General features: G+C 41.9%; 1 protein-coding gene across 1 annotated transcript in view; it reads right to left on the bottom strand.

Annotated features, from left to right (window-relative positions):
- LOC134535102 (dynein axonemal heavy chain 8-like) overlaps positions 1 to 18,927 on the bottom strand; it is a 90,283-nt gene extending 71,356 nt beyond the window's left edge. The window contains exons 1-9 of the mRNA XM_063373979.1: positions 18,764 to 18,927; positions 15,920 to 16,080; positions 14,013 to 14,235; positions 13,136 to 13,281; positions 11,026 to 11,221; positions 7,751 to 7,914; positions 5,714 to 5,890; positions 2,552 to 2,773; positions 15 to 110 (exon numbers count right to left, since the gene is read on the bottom strand). Coding sequence (XP_063230049.1) covers positions 15 to 110; positions 2,552 to 2,773; positions 5,714 to 5,890; positions 7,751 to 7,914; positions 11,026 to 11,221; positions 13,136 to 13,281; positions 14,013 to 14,235; positions 15,920 to 16,048 — 1,353 coding nt within the window. The 5' untranslated portion in view covers positions 16,049 to 16,080; positions 18,764 to 18,927. The remainder of the gene's footprint in view (positions 1 to 14; positions 111 to 2,551; positions 2,774 to 5,713; positions 5,891 to 7,750; positions 7,915 to 11,025; positions 11,222 to 13,135; positions 13,282 to 14,012; positions 14,236 to 15,919; positions 16,081 to 18,763) is intronic.
- Between the last annotated feature and the right edge of the window lie 262 nt (positions 18,928 to 19,189).

The following is a 19,189-nucleotide window of genomic DNA, read 5'->3' on the forward strand; positions in this document are numbered from 1 at the left end:
CACGGGCAGCTTACGTTGATCTTCCTGATGACGTCGTGCTTCGCCTGTTTCCAGATGTCCCCGTCTCTGGTGAGGTAGGCGCTGCAGGTGGTCACCATGCGAGCCGTCACCTGAAACCAGGATCGTCCAGCCGCACACCATCTTCGACCACTCACCCCCGTCAGGTCGAGCTGGAGTCGAGGCTCGACCCAGCGCGCCAGAGACCAACACCCGACAGCCAGGGCCGAAGCCAGGCGTTTGGAAGAAGGAGGAAAAAACTTTTATGTGTGTATGTTTTATTTATAACTGAATTTTAAATCTCAGGAAATAGTAGTTTTAGAACAATGTTTACACATAGGAATATAAGTAATATTTTGCTTGAGAAAAGAAAACTGAACATTTTATATATATATTTTTTTATGTTTTTACATTTTTAACATGTTAGTAATTTTCACATTATGACTATGAAACTTGAACCATTTTAGGTTAATTACAGTCAAACCTCTCTGAAACGACCCCTCACGGTTCCCAGGAATAGGGTCGTAATATAGGGGGGGTCGTAATAGATGTTTTCCAAAATTTTCAGTTCATTTCAACACCCCCCCTCCCCCTCCCCTTTTTTTCCAAACCGCCACTCGCTAAGAAACCAGCCGTACAATGGCAGGATGCTGTCACTCACAATGCTAGACGGCTTTGCTTTAAACCCACTTCAACCTTCATGACAAGTCCGTCGCCCTACAGGCCACCACTAAAGAAAATATGTCAATATGTCAAAATACAGTTTAATTTTACTGGTTAGTTTACATGTACGTTTTCTGCTTGCCGTAGTTAAATACACTAGAACGCCGATGTCACGAACCCCGGATTTAAGGAAGCAGTGATTTTACGAATACATTCTCGGAAACCATCAAAAAATTGGACATTTTAACCAAAATGTGAAAATCAGAAAAAAAAATTTAAAAAAAGAAATGAAATATCAACACACAGCGTATTTTGTGTCGGCTTTAATACTTCCAAAAATGTTCATGTAAGAATAACAAAAAAAATAATGGGACATTTCCTGTAAAAATATGGCAGCTGTAGGTTCTGCAACACGAGTGGGCGCACACGAAGCTCACCTGGCTGGCTGGCGGCAATGGCTTCATGACGCATAAGCTCACCCCTCCCTCCTCACGGTAATATTCTTCAAGGCTAGCTCATCCCTCCCAGGCACACAAACCATCTAGTGTCCTCCCTTATAACACCCCAACTTCCCTTCCTTTGAAAAACCTTCAGTGAGAAAATGCTCATTTCACCCTCCCTTCTCCCGTAAAATTGGGCTATTATGAATGGGATACTAAAGCGGTGAGGGAGGGGTCAAAATATGTCACTTTTCACACCAAGTTCGAGTTCAGTCATCTCTGGCAAGGAATTTACAAGCTTTCAAACTTAAATATAAATGTATTTTAATAGCAAGGGTCCAATGAAAAGGAATATACCAAATAAAATCAAACTGCTGTCACCAAACAAAGCATAAAACGGTCCAATGCGTGGTCGCTTCGTTATTGCTCGCGCGAGAGGTGAGACGTGGAATGTTAGAAGAAAGATAAATGCGAGGGAGACAGACGGCAGCCAGTGTGTTTCCTGCGTGGGCAATAAGTGGCGTAGCCTTTTTTTTATGCTGGGTGAAGCGACCTTTTTCTGTCAACCCACGGGAAAAGATAATTGCTTGAGCTGTCAAAATAAACATCGCTGCGGCAGTTAAAACAAGTTGAGGCGGGCGTGCATCCAGTCGGTCGCTGTGTATTGTCAACCGATAGTAATCAAAATCAAGAGAAATCCAGCAGGTAGCTTTGCCTTAACTGCATACCACACTAGACACTCGCAAAAAGCTAAACGTAAACACGTTGCCACAAAAACCTTTATCTGCACCCTGCCGGGAAAGGGACGTGGAATGGGGGTTGTTATACGCTGACAGCGGTCGACAGGAAGTGGTCTCTATTTTTAGATATGCGCTGCTTACGGCAGTACAGCACTCGACAAGAGAAACGCAGTAACACAATACTCACCACAAGAAACTTATTTTCTGTCCGATTTTCTTCAGATTTTCTGCAACTTTTTCCACGGTTCCTCGAAATCGGGTTGTAATAGAGAGGTAGTCGCAATAAATGGGGTCGCAACAAAAAGGTTTTACTGTATTACTAAATAAAAAGACAACACCATGCCCTTATTCAAGGGTGGCTTCACAGATCGCCAAACTTTCAGATACACTTTGCCTACTGTAGATACTGAAACAAGTGATTTAAAAATATGTTGACACAGCCCATTTTTTTTTCAATAACACAACACAGTCAGTCGAAGTTTACCGAACAGCTCAATCTCACAAAACACACCCCATGGTCACTGGAAAAACTGGCGACAAGTCAAAAATATATTTTGGTCATTTCAAGTTTGTTCACCGGCCCACATTCACGAAAGACCAACAAATCATTCAGAATATGACGTACCTCCGGTTATCAGTCCATCTATTTATTTATTTTTCGGACAAGAAGGTAGATAGAATGGCACAGTTAACCGCCAGCTCGGTGCAAACCTTGGTGAACAGGCTGGTGATCTTCTCCCTGGTGTTGAAGTGCAGCGAGGTGGTGTACATCATGCGGATCCCGAACATCAGCACGCGGACGCTCTTCTGTATGACGGAGGGTTCCGACGCGTACAGCGGCAGGTACAGCGTCTCCAGGGAGTACAGGAACTTGACGTTGTCCAGGGCCTCGTTGTAGGCGTTCGTCACTCTGTTGTCCAGATCTTTCCATTTCTGAGCAAGAGGGTGCACGTTTATACATACACACACACACACAGAGAGAGAGAGAGAGATGTATTTGACAAAATAAAAGGTGCAGTTCAATTTGAAGTCAATTTTAATACTTGTTCCAGTGTAAAACATGAGTAAAAGTAATCATAAAAAAAGGGTGTTTGTCTGTAAAGTCGGTTTACGGAAGATCATTTTACGTGATAACGTCATAAGAAAACATTTACGAAAATTTGCATACTTTTCAATTTTCAAATATTATTGACAGTTTTCGCAAATTAAATTTAAATAATTTGTTTAAATACAATCATGAACAATTAGTTAAAAAGCCCGCCTTAACCTGTTTGATATTATACAAGATTTTCTCGCACTGGGGTTGGCCAGTTCTTGCACGCTCGGCTCAGGCGGAATGTGAAAATTTTTTGTGGGTGCAGCCGGCGTTCATCGATTTATAAGACGTTATCACGTGCAAAAATTAAAGAAAATTCTTTTAACGTGATGTCGAGCAGGACCCCGCCCACCCCAACCCTGATGTGCCTCGCCCCGCTTCACACCCCTTCTCCCCCCACCAACATCCTGTGTACCCACGACGTGATACAAACCTACCGCCAACGTGTGTGTACATGTGTGCACGTTGACATCGTCCGGACCTGCGGCCCCTTTTAAGTCCGATATGCCACCGCCCAAACACCACCTACCCTCCATTCAAACCTCCCGCCTACCCGTGCGTACGTGTGCGTGCGTGTGTGTTCGCCCGGCAAGAGGGCGCTGTCGAGTCAGTGCGCCGCACCCCTAAAACATAATTAAATGTAACTGTGTAATTTGTTTTAATGTTTCCCAAGTGCAACGTGATGGCAGATCGGCCGGGAGGGCTTTATGTACTTTTAATTAAAATAAGGTATCAAAATATAATAGCGTTTCCGGACATTCCCGAGGAAAGCCGAAGCCCGACAGTAATTAAATATAATTCTTAATAATTGTAATTTGTATTATTCTTTTTCATTATTCAGAAAATGTCACGTAATTTTTAAATCATCCTTGTCATGTTACTTTAGTTTACCGTGACACGAATTCATAAATATCTTTAACGGCAATTGTTTCGGCGGGAGGACGCCATGTTAGTCTAGCCGAGCCATGAGCTCATCCCAGTCTTCCGCCATCAACGACCGAGAGTAGACGCTTCAGCACTCCGGGGACCTCACCGATTGTTTTCACCGCTAAGTAATTCTGTTTAACTTTAATTCTTTCCAAATTGTTATCTTTTAGTCCTCGGAGCTCCTCTCGGTCGGGGGACTGTTTAATTAATTATTGTACGACCAGTAACAGTCTTTTCTTCTATGTAATACGTAATTCGAGATGTGACCACATGGCGGGTCACTACACCTAAACCGATTCGTGCCGCGGGCGTTTTATACAGTTTCAATCGTGTACGTGTGTGAGTTGAGTTAGCCGAATATATCAGGTGTGTAAATCTAACGTATTATTTTATTATTTTAAATCTGTATGACCACGTGGAGTGTGACGGCGTGTGGGATGCCTAAGAACCCACTGCGTAGAGAATAGCGTACCCGACGCTGAGAGCGGGCAGGAATTAGTGCTAGGTGTTTTCAAGGGGGAATCACGCCTCACACGGGCGACGTCACGCCCCGAGTTACGAGTCTCACCGGGTCCACGTGCCTCACCACGTGGTGGCGCTCACTAACATATCACCTTAAAGCCGTCCGAACAACCCCCTGCCACAACAAGCGACACAACAAGCCACGCCGCAACAAGTGGCCCCGCAACGTGATGGTCTGCCCCGCAAGAGGCGTGCGTAGAATCTTTGCCACATACCCATCATGTTAATTACCTAATTACCATGATTGCACATTATTTTATTTTGGACCCTTGAGACTTAGGTATATTTGCATTGTGTATGTTAAGCTACACTTTGGGATTCGAATTCGAGAAAAAAGGGGGTTTTGACACATCACTAATTATTACTGAAGTAGAGTTTGCTTTTAAAATAAGGAGCAAGGTAAGTAAGACGCTGTAACTGCATTCCATAGAGCCTGGCTTCAAATCCCGGGGCTGTCATTCTGATTGATGTTTCTCCATGTCACTCCAGGCAAAAAGTTGAGGTGTTCCTCGCTGCAGGCCGTAGCTGGAGTCCCTCCAGACATCCCTGCTCTGTGTTGTAGGTCAGGGTCTCTAATGACATCGCTGCAGGCCCGACGCTAAGCCTCAACAAGTTTAACTCTCTCAGAATACATCCTGTATTACGTGTAGTGCCTACGCTATATGAAACGCCCACCTCACATATAGTTTTTTTTTATTATTTTTAGTCCTGTCAACTAGTGTTATGTTTGTCTTCAGTATGTCAGTTTTTTGTGCTGTGCTTACCTCAAAAGTTATGTAATTGGTGATAGGCATTCTAAAATATAAACAGTGTTTAAAAAAAAAAGTTTTGTTGTAAGTTACCAACTGTCGTATTTTAGACTTGTACTAGCTCCTTCATTGGACTCTTCATTACTTGTGCTACTTATACATTTCTTTCACATTTTTTTTGCAAAAACAAATACATTCTATATCCATTCTCTGTCCTGTGTCTTGAAGCAGTTGCTCCGTAGTTCGGCACTGTTTAGCATTCCTTCCCCTCCTTTCCCCTCCCCTCTCCACCCTTCCCCTCCCTCTCCTACTTCCCCTTCCTACCCCCCCCTCTTCCTCCCTTCCCCGCCGCCTCACTAGCGCTCTCTGACGAGTGTTTCCCAGGCCTATATATACTCTCGCTCCTTTCGTATTCGTCGCAGTCTTGTCTACCAACCCCACACCATCACCTGTCTACCAACCATGCAACACACCGACCAACACGGGAGGCGACGAGGCAGAGGGAGGTACCTCACACCATCACCTATCTACCGACCGACGCAAGACAGAGGCGACAGAGGCAGAGAGGGAGGTACGTACCTGGAACAGCTTGGACTTGCACGCGATGAGGAAGCGGATGTAGTACTTGACCGGGGTTCTCTTGATCTGCTCGACGATGGAGGTCAGCACGGCCGACACGAACCGCCAGTGGCTGAGCTCGCGGTCAGGCCCGGCGTCCACCCAGTCGCGCCGCATCCGCGACGTGCGCAGCAGGGCCTGCAACACGACGCGCGGTCGCAGGGCCAATCAGCGGCGTAGCCAGGATTTGTGTATGGGGGGTGTTAAGAAGCATGCCCCACCTCCCCCCCCCCCCCCCCCGTATTGAAGCGGGTGGTCCGGGGGTCCTCCCCCTGCGGAAAATTGGATTTCAAGGTGTAAAGTAGTGCTATTTTAGCAGTTTTCGGTACTTAAATTTAAATATTGTAATGGTAAAAATTTGGTGCTAAGGTGGGGGTTTGAACCCCTAAAACCCCACCCCTGGCTACGCCCCTGGGGCCAATGAAATGCACAAAACCCTCAAATACCATCAAATACTTAGCAGTCAAAGGATTTGGCATGCGATGAAAAAGTTTCAAAGGAAAATATTAAAGGAAATAAAGTAAATTAAAAATTTCAACACTGATAACCTTTGAAGTTTACTAGATCAATTTTTTTTTTCCTTCATACCTATCCTGTTATCATTCCCCAGGATATTGTACCCACTTTTAAAATGTAACCATACAAATAATATTACGATATGTATTGAATATGGAAATTTGATTTGTAAAACAACTATTAAAGGGTAGAATGTTTCAACACTATTTATTCATTGTACTTTTTTTTTTAATTTTAGCACCTAGATTCGAATTTGAGGAGTATATTTGAAGTACTCTCTGGGATTCGAATTTGAGATTCGGATTCGAGAAAAAATAGGATTTTACCCATCACAGTGCCTGCAGAGGTCTACGCCATACCACAATTCCAGTAAAAAAAACAACTGATTGACTAACATTTTCTTGTTAACATCAAAACCCCAAACAAAAAACACAGGATACGTTGCTTGATAACAGCAAAAATATCCATGACATGCATATCTGGAGACTATTCTTGTGTTTATTGCATGCACAGCACATTGATTCACAAATAACTGCTGAGGAATGGGCATGTAACGGGGAAAAATTCGTAAAAACGATAGGGCTCAAAGTTTACAATGACATTTAAAGTGATTTTGAATGCAATAAGCTAGGATAGGAGGCACTCGTAAAGTTTGTTTGTTAGTTCTGTCATGCAGTCAAAGGTGACTGGACCTCCAAGTTTATACCGGGCTTCAACCCCCTCGGCACCGAATCAGTGCTCATAAATATGAGTGTTGGGATGGAACCCGCGACCCGGCGCGCCTGACTCGTCAGCGAACGCCGCCTCTCTGGAGCACTCCGCCTTTAAGTGGATCAATAATGTTTGCGGGCTTTCACGGCCGTTGTCCGAAGTAGCTTGGCTTCTGGGGTTGTAGCCGCGTCCTTGGCGGATAATTCACCGATGTTTCTGGTCGACATTGCAGTCGCCATCATCAGGGAGCAGTTACCTAAAGCTACAACTAGCTGCAGTAGATGATGGCGACTGCAATGTCGACCGAAACGTCGGTGAATTATTCGCCAAAGACGCGGCTACGCCGATTCATCATATTGCCATCCGGGGCAGTAAGCGTGGGCGAGGCCAGAAACCGAAGTGTCTATAACTCGCTAAGTGCATAGTAATTCAGGTGCACCCTCACACTGGTGTAGAATCATTTGAATCGACGGCGGGGGTGCATGTCTCGTGGGATAAGTTTGGCACACGTGCCTGTGTGTGCGCTGGTAGGTTGTGTAATGCTATAAAAGTTACGTGTACCTAATTCGGCGGGGGAGTGAGGCTTCCCACCAGTTAGATCGGCTAACTGGCGTGATGTAGTGTCGTGTTGGTGTGCATTAGAGGCTTGTCTGTGTGCTGTGACGCGGCTACAACCCAGAAGCCAAGCTACTTTTGAAGTGGATCAGCCAGCAGGGAACTAAATGATTCCCAATGATCAATGGGCAGAAACGCGGAACAGCCGCTACTCACGAAGGTGATCTGGTTGTGCCACCTGGTGACCGTGTCCTCGGTCTCCTTCACGACGGCCGGCAGGACCAGCCCCTGCAGGATCCGGTCCGGCCGGGTCAGGTACGTCCTCAGCAGCAGGTCCGACGACTCCAAGGTCACCACTTCCTTCAAGTTCTTCTTCGTGGCTGGAACAGGAGGGGGAAAAAAAAAATTGGTTGTCTGTAAAGTCGGTTTACGGACGATAGTTTAACGTGGACAACGTCATAGCAAAACATTGATGAAATGATTGCATACTTTTATGAATAAAATTGGATCATTTTTATTGAATTATCACTATTTTGTATGGATACAAAGAAGGAGTGAAATGAAATCTACTATTTAATTGATAAATTTACTTTTATTTGCACTCATTAATTCAAATATGTTTATTGCTTTAACGAAGAGATTATTTTAACTATAACTTTTATACATGTTTGCAATTTAACTTCTTCCGATCTGTGTTATTCTGTTGAGGATACGACGATGATAGGAAAAGTAGGAAACGATTGGGAGTGTTTCAAGTTTAATGTGCCTCGAAAAAGTCAAATCGATGGTTGTTCCAATCGAGTGTAAGAGAGATAGATGCGGCGCAAGCGTACAATGAGTGTAACGGGACACAGCGTAACGGGACAATGTGCATTACGGGACACTTTTTCGTGCGTGCATCCGGCGTTCACAGATTTATTAGACAATGTCACATCAAAAAATGAGCGCATTTTGCAGCATTCGCCAGTAATGCGCAAACATCCAACCTCGGTAACGGGCAAACTCCTGTGATTCTCATGTTGTTCATGTTGCAAATAAACTTTTTTGACAAGTAATTTTACTAGAACACTGTTCATCTTGTTTAAATTCATTAATAAGATTTCATTAATAAGATTTCATTAATAAGATTTCTTTTACAATTTCCGCACACGTTAGAAGTTGTACTTTTATGGCATTACTAAGATATTAGCATGAAACATTTTAAAAAACATACACTAAGTATATGTTTGTATATTTGATTTTGCTTAAACGACTGAAATAATTACTAAAAACAAACCTTAAACTTACTGAGCTGATTCAAAATTATTATTAGTTAATATTCTTATATTATAATGTTATTAAAAAAATTAAATAAATTTTCAGTGATGAGATTCAAACCATGTCTCTTGAAGGATAACAAGTGTGTGCTTTACCATTGTGCTACCGAGCCTGTTTACCTACTGCAAGGAGAATATGTATTATAAAATTATAATCATTGTAATTCCAGTTATCTTAGGTAGGTATTTTAAAATTTAAAATTTATTTTTACTATTACTTTTTTTAGTTTACCAAAAATATCCCGGGGTAGTTTCACTATCATAGCGCTTCATTTGGCACACCAATACGTTGGTATGTACACTAATGTTAATGAAAGCGACTATACATGGGTTTATGTTGCTACACGTGGGTGCACCATCTTCGTCACACATTTCTGTACATTGACTTCTGTTCCATTTTCACGACATAACTCCTACCAAATGCTTTATATTGAGAGTTAAAATGCTTACACATAAAAAAAAAAAATTAAAACAAGAAAATTGAAGCAAAAAAATTTTTCAATTACCACAATAGCACCATTTAGAAATGTAATACACTTGTATACAACAAAATAACTTAATACCTTCAACTATGCTTAAGCGCAATGCCAAAAAAACTCTTAAATATCAGTTGTGAAAAACATTTAAGAATTACATTAAAGGCAGCCATGTTGCACAAGTGTTGGACACATCGGTTGGTGTGAGTTGTGCGCTGGAACCCGTCGGCTGACGCTTTCACTGCCCGGCAGACAAACAGCTGTGACGTCATGAGCAGTTGGGCGTTCACGGCACAAAGACAGTTAGTTCCCGAGCGGGAAGACAGTTCGTGATCCAGCTGTCGTCGGGGACTCTCATCCTGGAGACGCTGGCGGCAGGCGCACAGTCTGTCATCGCGAATCGTGAAGGGAGGTTCTGCCGGTAACGAACAATGAGGCTGGACTCAATTGAGGAGGACTCAAACGTGTGGAAATTACATCTACTTGAACATTATAATGTGAAATAACTGAAATAATCTTAAACGATACCAATGGAAATGAATTAAGTCCACATATAACGAAATTAGTCGGAAACCTAATACATCAAACAAAATCAATCGATACAATAGAAATGAAATGATTTGTACCCAAAAGTACTTAAATAAGTAAAATGAAGTAGAAAAACATCTAAAAGCATCAATAGAACCCATTTATAATGAAATAAGTGTAGTTAAATAGAAACGAATTCCATGTGTGGGATCGCAGTATTCCCAACCAGGGCGGAGAACCAGTTGCACGTCTCTCGCCAGTCAACCAGTCACAGCGACGACGGGCTGGTCGCTTCATGCCAGCGAGAGATGGTGGTGACCCCGAAACGATGTTGTCGACTACGCGAATCAATCAAAGCTCTTTTTAATATTTGATTTTACTTCCGCCAGGAAATTTGCAATTCATTTTATTCAAAGCTTCGGTTGTGATTCAAAGCTTCGAGTCTGACGTGAAGCTTCACATTTTTTTTTGCAAAGCTTTAAAAGATTGGAAACCCAAGATTTTCTCATGAAAATATTGAGTTTTTTTTTTTTTGCATTGTACATATATGTTTTTCTAGAATAAAGTTTACTTGTAAAAAAAAGGTTAGCACTTTGTTTTCTTTTATGAATGCTCAATATTAATACTGTGCTTGGTTATTTTAGGGCCCAACTGGTTAATCAGTTAATCAGTTCAAAAATTAGAAACAAAAATTATTATTTTTTTTACTTCAATACTTTTTTTTTTATATAAAATAAGTTTAATACATATTTGCCGAGAACAATGTTGGCAAATCGACTTGACTTCAGGAGTATTTAATCTGTTCTTTAATCTATCACGCAGAAAAATAATTTGTTCTGCACGTTCAGGAGTTGAATTAGCTCTACGATTGGAGATGGTGTTTCCAGCAGAAGAGAAGCGTCTCTCGCTTGGCAACATGCGTGGCTGGAATGCTTTAGTTAAAATTGCTTAACCTCAAAATTAGTGTCATAAATAACCTGTAACTTGTCGTTAAAGTTTAATCAACTGAAAGGAATTAAAAATAGAAGCATTTCACTTGATTCAATTTACACTTGCACAAAAAAAAAAACATACGCACAATTTAAAACATTCGATTTGCTACTCTCTCCGCACTGAAAGAAATGATGTCAGGAAGCGAAGGGAGGCGAAGGGACTGGAAAGAGCCGCTCACCCTCCAGGAACACGGTGAAGTCGTGGAAGGTGTTGAGGAACTCCTCCTTGGCCTTGACGCCCGAGGTGGACTGGTCGAGCTGCCCCCAGTCCGTGGTGACCGCCAGCCGGGCCTTGGTGACGAGCGAGGCGATCACCTCCACCAGCGCGATGCAGGTCACCTCCTCCTCCAGCACCACCGACTTGAAGTAGATGTCCTGTCGCGACCGCCCACGTCTCAACAACGTCACACAGACGGTTTGTTACCACAACGCCGAATGTCAAAATTGACCACAACACCAACAGCTAGAAAACTGCTGTGTACCACAACGCCGAAATAACAATTAAATGAATTTGTGTGAGTTTCTTAAATGTACCTTAACGCCGAAATACCACAATCGAACCTAACCTTACCTAACCTAATCTAACCTAGCGTAATATAACCTAACCTAACTTAACCTAGCCTATCCTAGCCTAACCTAACATAGCCTAACCTAACCTAGCCTAACCTAACCTAGTCCAACCTAACCTAGTCTAACCTAACCTAGTCTAACCTAACCTAATATAACCTAACCTAACCTTTGTGGCAGTCCTACAGTGACATTTTTCGGCGTTAGTTTATTTCGGCGTTGTGGTACACAGCAGTTTTCTAGCTGTCGGCGTTGTGGTCAATTTGGCATTTCGGCGTTGTGGTCAAGTTGGCATTTCGACATTGTGGTATTTCGGCGTTGTGGTGCGTCCCCCACACAGACCACTTCTTCACTGCCATCAGGACACCAGCTTCCCGATCTCCTGCTTCGTTCATTTTCCCCGACACAAATAAAATTTTTCCCCTGTGCCATTCGTTCATACGAGGATCATTCAAATAAAACCGGAAAATTTTTTCATACAGATTTTATTGGTGATTTATGAATATGCAAATGAAATGTCGTATTCTTCTACATAGCGTCCTTCAACAGAAATACATTTTCTCCGCCGGACAGGAAACTTTTTGATCCCTTCGTGAACAAAAAAAAAATACAGTTGCCCCAGTAGCCGACTGCACATCGTCTCTGAATGCCTCCTTCAGTGGACCTTCCACAAGCTCAGGCGTGGCCTGAATATTGCATTCACTGACGTTGGTCGCTGGCCACCATTTATGGCTTTTATTTTCCATTTTATAATGACTATTTCGAGAATTCAGGGCCCAATTGAACGCGTGAGTTTTACTTAGGGTAGCATTGCCGAACTGTGCTTGGAGCCTTAACACACCTTCATTGGCGAGCAAAGAATAACAACGCATCATGCAACTGTCGCTGGAACTAACAATAATCAATTAGTAAAACTGTATATACCTAGTTAGTTGGAAGGAAATACGTACGAAATGCAAGAGAGCTAGTGTAATGAATCTTCAGCAATAGCTTTCAACTAATGACGATGACGTGTCGTTTGACTAATTACAGGGTGTTGTGAGAACAGGCAAGGCCACGGTGTCCCTCTGCTTGCTGAGGCAGGATGATTCTGCGGTGGTTGAACATTGCCTTCCGCAGGATGAAGGTGCAAGGGACATCACAAACAGCCAGTCCTGAACCCAGGGAGAACGTCTGAACAATCCGCTCCCCTGGCTCACCAGCCAGACGTGTTAGCCACTAATCCAAGAAGGCGGGCAAACTAATGACAATGAGAAGAAAATAAAAAATACCCAAAATGGCATGTAACACAGAGCCTTAAGCTAATACAAGCATTTATTTTTTTCCTATTTAGGGTAGTAAGTAGGGGAAGGCATTTTTCGCGAAAAAAAATCTGACCACCTATTAGACTGAAACAAGGTATAACCTAACCAGCGGTCTCTTCCCCGTGATTGGCGGCCGTCTGCGAGAGAAGTAGTTGTCTTGTTCGGCTGAGCCACTCAGGGCGTGTTTGCTTCCGTACTGAATTACTGTGATTGGTGTTTTTAACGATCGTCGTGCACCTGAAAGAAACTCACCCAATCACGAAACACAGACGATGCTACAGTGTTTTAACTTTCAGCTGGTCTCGGAATCTTTTCGCAGAATATGCATGCCCCTAGTAGTAAGCCAGCTCGGTGATTCTAAACGAGCGGCGAGCGTGTTAAACAAAGGAGCGGGGAACAACGGCTCGGTCGCGCTCACCTCCAGGATGTGCTTCATGTCGATGTCCTTGTCGTTGGTCACCCTGAACACCGCCACCGTCAGCCCCTTGACCTTGATGTCGTTGCCGCTCACCACCACGACCCGTCGCAGGCCCTCCAAGGACTCAGGGAGGTCCCGGCCAGAGTCTGGACACCAGCAGTCACGACTGACCCCCGTGCGTAAACATATGGCATTAATAAATACAACACTGACTAAATAAAAAAAAAAGTAAATGATTAAATGTACGTAAATAATAATAAAATTAATTAAGCTTTTAAAAAAGAAATGATAATGTCTACATAAATGTAATATATTAGTATGCATTTAAAGTTATATTAAAATACAAATTATTGATACCTTGTGTTCATAAAATGAGTTTGATCTAAAAAAAAACATATCAGAGAAAAGCACTGTGATTTCATAATTAATTCTATATTATCTACAAAATTTTTAATAGTATTTAAATTTTTGTAACACTTTTGAAGCTTATTTGCATGCTCTTTATGCCATGTTCATAAAATGAGTTTGATCTAAAAAAAAACATATCGGGGAAAAGCAGTGTGATTTCATAATTAAATTATTAACTTAGCTACAAAATTTTTAATAGTATTTAAATTTTTTTTACACTTTCGAAGCTTATTTGCATGCTCTTTCAGCCATGTTCATAAAATGAGTTTGATCTAAAAAAAAAAAAAAACATATCGGGGGAAAGCAGTGTGATTTCATAATTAAATTCTTAACTTATTACCAAAATTTTTTTTAATAACATTTTAATTTTTTTATCATTTTTAATAAATTGAGATGGTTATTTGCAAGCTCCTTCAGCCGGCACAGGGTAGAGCGCCGAGTGCGGGAGCCTCCCGCGGGCCGGACTGACCCGAAGGCAGCGTCTCCAGGCGGGCCGTGGCGAACACCAGCAGGCTGCGGCCGCCGGCCGACAGGAAGCTCTCCAGCAGGGCGACGTGCGTGTCCGCGTCCAGCACGCCCTCCTCCACGTCCTCGTCCGGGACCCCCAGGTGGTGCGCCGCCACCTTCATGACGTGGCGGTGCTCCACCGTCAGCCGGTCCCTCCGCTCCTGCCGCTGGCCCTTGGCCATCGCCTGCCCCGGGGACACACGCGCTCGGGGTGAGGCCCCTCCTCCACCTCCTGCCGGCTCCACGTTCCAGCGGCCGAGCGTTCCTGCCCCATGGGCGTCGCAAGGATATATTTTTTTTGGGGGGGGGACTTCAATTGATTTAGTTGTTGAGGAATATCCATCCCCTGGGAAAAAAAAAAATGGGGGGGGGGGGGGGGGGGGGTCCAGGGGTCCTCTCCCCCGGGAAAATTTGGGGTTTGAAGGTGCAAAAAAGGTTGTTTTTAGGCATTTTTTCTTTCCAAAATATTCTAATTATAGTTGGTTGCAATATATAATTTATTTTTTCCTAAAAAAAATATTTTCAGAGAACAAATTTTGTAAAAACACAGATAACATATCTGTATTCGGTATCGGACCTGATTTTGATTTTACACGAAGATCGAATTAAAAAAGTGCTAATTTTACCACAATTGGACTAAATGCACCATGCGCAACATATGGGTTGTATCACAGGAATCATATTTTTAATATAATTACAAAACTAAATATATTATTGGAGGGGACGAAATCGAAGACTTTTATTATTGGGGGGGGGGGAGATGTGTCGCCCCTGTCCCCCCCGGTTACGACGCCCATGCCTGCCCAAACACAGCGCGAGACACTCTTGGCTGGAGGGTCTCCCCACGAATGCAACTCGCCAGAGGCGTCTCTGGCTTTCGGCAAGATGGTTAACATACACAGCCCCTGATAGGCTTGAGTTTAAAGTCAGCAAAGAATCTATTCTCAGAATTTTTATATTTTATTTACCACGCCATTCGAAAGGTTCCCTTTACTAGTTTTCGCCGTGGAGGGACCGTGGCAGACCTTTCCAATGATTGATTTTCTCGGGGTAGTACTTCTGGTTCCTTCTTTATTTGTCACTGCTCCATTGCGGCTTTCCACCCCATGACAAAAGTCTGTTCCGGGCGTATATACGGTTGCTACTGTAAAGGTTCGAGAGCAGGAGCGTCCGCAGTAGGGGAGATCCTTGAAATCCTAAGGAAACTTATCATTCCCACCAACGAATGTAAAGAATTTAAGACCTGAACAGCTTTCTATTCCTCCCCTGCCAGAATGAAATTCTATGTACACTCCTGCCCACGAGATATCCAAAGCTCAATGTCGACTTGTCAACAGTGGTCGCATCACATTTTTTACACTCTGTTCAAGAAAAAATAGGTGACTAATTTGACTGGTGCGTTAGCAAGCGTTATAAACTTTGAAAGCTGAATACTATGACACAATGAAGGCAACAAACACATACATGTGTGACCAGGGGTGCAACAACAGGGAGGGGGGAAGGGTATTTTGCCCCCCCCCCCCTCTGAAACCTTGAAGTGGGGGGTAAACGGGGGCAAAGAAAGTGCTGTGTAATCAATTTTTTAGATAATAAAACCACTTAAATAGCACCATTTTTCACCTTGAAATACAAAATTTTCCCGGGAGAGGACCCTCCCCCCCCCCCCCGGAACCCCCCGCTTCAATAGGGAGGATCGATGATTCTTTGTAAAAAGGTTAAATTGCCCCCCCCCCCCCCCCCCCCTTAGAAATTTAGTTGTTGCACCCCTGTGTGTGACACATCCAGTTAATCAAAGTATCCATAACGTTTTTTGTTGATTGCACGGGAATATTCAAGTGTGGAAGTCTGCATCGTCCGCAGCGAGCTCACCATGACGCGCTCCTTCATCTCCTGCTCCCGCATGATGATGGTGGACTGCCGGCGGCGACGCGCGCCAGCCCAGTCCTTGAGGTGCATCACCGTCTGTATGGCGGCGCCCATCTGCGACATGCGCGCCATGTCTGGTCGCTGTCGGCCGGCCGCCCGCGAGCCTGCCCGGACAGTCTCGCTCGCCACCCACGCTCTCCCCTGCTCGCTTTACACTCGCGTGGTAACACACACTTTCATTCGTTTGGACGGTCTCCGGGAAAAAGGTAACAAGTCACTAGGGATGTGCGAGTAACCCGATATTTTCGGGTACGGTTCGAATCCACAACTACCCGAACCCGGAATCGTTGTACGTACATGGATTCGAACAGTATTACGAATATTCACAAAAGTTATAAATTAATTTAATACGGCACAAAAATACTAGCAGTGAAAAATAAAATATGCGTAAGTATTTATAATAAAAAAACGTCTTGGCTATTTATTGGAGAAAAAATGGTTTAGTTTGCTGAAACTTTTATAAAACTGAGATTTCCCTGTGGCGTGCAGTTTATTACGATTGAGTTGGAGAATCGAATATGTTTTGGTTTTCATATTTTTTTTTAGTGTTTATTATTAATTAAAATATATAATTATAAACATTTCAATCTCAGTGTAATAAATAATTGCCAGTAGTTACAGTTAGAAAAAAGAGAACACAAATTATTTTTAAATTTGATCAGTTATTTTTAATTATTCTGTGCTTAATATTCGGAATCAGATTCATATCTCAAATATTGCCAGGGATTCGAATTGGATTCGAACCGAACTGAAAATCAAGGATTCGCACATCCCTACAAGTCACATTTTGGTGATTTTTAGTCAACCAGTCACTTAAACTCTTAAGTATACTTAGAATATGTAATGCATTTTTAATCATTGGCAACTATGTTGGTAAATATATGTTGGTAAATAAAAGAATAATGCAAGAAAAATTTAAGTATTTAAATTCAATTTTTATCTAAGAGTTTTTTGTTTCTCCTGCAAAAAGTGAATTCTTGACTTGTTACCTTTTACCCGGAGACCGTCCATTTGTTTTGGGCTTGATGTCTCTGTGACGGGGACCACATCATACGGTGGATTGCACCGCATAGCACAAAGCATGAAACTCAACACCATTCGTCCAAAACTTGATTCAGAATCACAAAGAAAGTTATCTTTTTAATGTTTGAAATTAAAAAAAAATCGCAAATTTTGTACCAAAGTGCACTCACTGATCGGAGATTCTATGTAATTTAATTTGTTTTACTGTGCATCTCTTATTGAACCTCTCTTGAAACTACAGATGCTTCCCGATTAATTTTCATTAATTTGAATATAATTTGTTTTAGACAAACTTGTTACTAATTATTTTATCATAATAATAATGCAGATGTTAACATTACACAATTATCTTTGGAATAAGATACTATTAAAATAAAATTATTAAAAATAAATAAATAAAAATCCGAGATCAAATCAGTAAATTAAATGATATAATATTGTAGTTAGGATGGAGCCTTTCATGAGCAGATCTCACTCCAGACATATAAATCATTCATTTCTGTTCATTGATATTGATTTGAGGTGATTCCTACATATTTCTCATAACAGAGACGACACAGACAATAAAACCTTATTTCTAGTCGTAGGCCAAGGTGGCATAGGTATACGAAATTGGAATCACATTCGAAATAACCAAGTTCAGAAACCCGGGCGTGACATCCCGATAGAAATTTTTTCAGTGGTTTTTTTCTGAAATCGCTCCAGACAAATGAAGGAATGGTTACTTACTACAACCAATAGCTGACTCTCCTCCCTCCCCCTCCCCCTCCTCCCAGAGTCCCTGGCCCTTATTGTGTGTTACTGTCTCTAGTAACCGCTCTGCTGACGAGAAGTTTAGTCTGAATAAAAATTAAAATAAATCTTGACGCTCAGGAATTAAAAACTAGCGATGCTGGGCTTGAATCTCAAGCAAAACATGAATGAATATGCTTTTTTAACATCAGTTCAGGTAACTCAGTGTTTCACAATCCTTCCAACATACAGGATGTCCATACAGAAATGTGCCAGTTTCGATGGTATATTATAACAGTTTAATTCAGACTATTTACAACCAATCATACATCAAATTGAAGATAAACTATACTAGTTTTTCTTACAAATGTTCAATATGCCTCTAGTACTGTGTCTCATCTCTGGCAAATCATCAGGTAGCGGCGGAACAGAGACTCGATCTTTTATAAACCCCCAAAGGAAAAAAATTGCATGGCGTTATGTCAGGTGAACGTGGAGGCCAGCGAAAAAGAGCTCTGTCGTCTCGACCATTACAGCCAATCCAACGGTCAGGGACTTCGACGTTCAACCACTCTCGTACAACGAATGAGGGGCTCCATCCTGTTGCCAAATAAAGTTTACAGGTTCACCCTCTACTAATTGGGGAAAGAGCCATTCTTTCGCGCTGCAAGCGAGACAACAAAGCAGTATTCGAGCTTGCACTTATCTTAAACTGTTTTGATTTACTACTCTTTAAGTGTGACCTTGAACCAACACACTACAATGCTTACAGTTGATACTACAATTAAAATTTATAAGCGGGACATTCTTTTATGGACATACTGTATATTGTTGGCTCAGTACCATGGGCTTTATGAAGTGTTAGAAATTATAGTCATAAAGATCATTTTGAACACCTCAAACTTTGGTTGAATAAATGGAAAAAAAAAAAAAAACATATTGATAAAGCATACATTTTTAACCAAGCAACACTAACTCTCATGTACAAAACATGAAAAATCATAATCACTAAATCAACAATTTACAACTTACCAAGTTAAATTAAAATTAATTAACCTACTAGTTCTTTATCATAACCAGTATAATCAAAAAAACTATGTCAGTCAAATTTTTTAACTTTCATTTAGCATTTTATAAATAAAGGCTATTCCAATGCCTTAAAAATGTAACTGTTGGGGTGAAACAAAAGTTATAGTAAAAGAACAATGATAATGTGTTTATTTAGAAGAACATTTGTTCTGAAGTTATTTATCAATGTTGAAAAGAAAACAACAGCATGTAATGAAAGAATGCATAGCACATACATCTATGGTTGCTTAAATGAAAATAACACTATTTTATTCAAAACACTTTATTCTATGACACAGGCATTTGAAAATAAAGTGTAGGGGCATATGCCCCTCCCAAAATCACAGTTAAGGGTGCCACAAACCAAATATGTTAATATTTATATTAAGT

This window comes from Bacillus rossius, chromosome 8, assembly GCF_032445375.1.
Source record: "Bacillus rossius redtenbacheri isolate Brsri chromosome 8, Brsri_v3, whole genome shotgun sequence".
NCBI lineage: Eukaryota > Metazoa > Arthropoda > Insecta > Phasmatodea > Bacillidae > Bacillus > Bacillus rossius.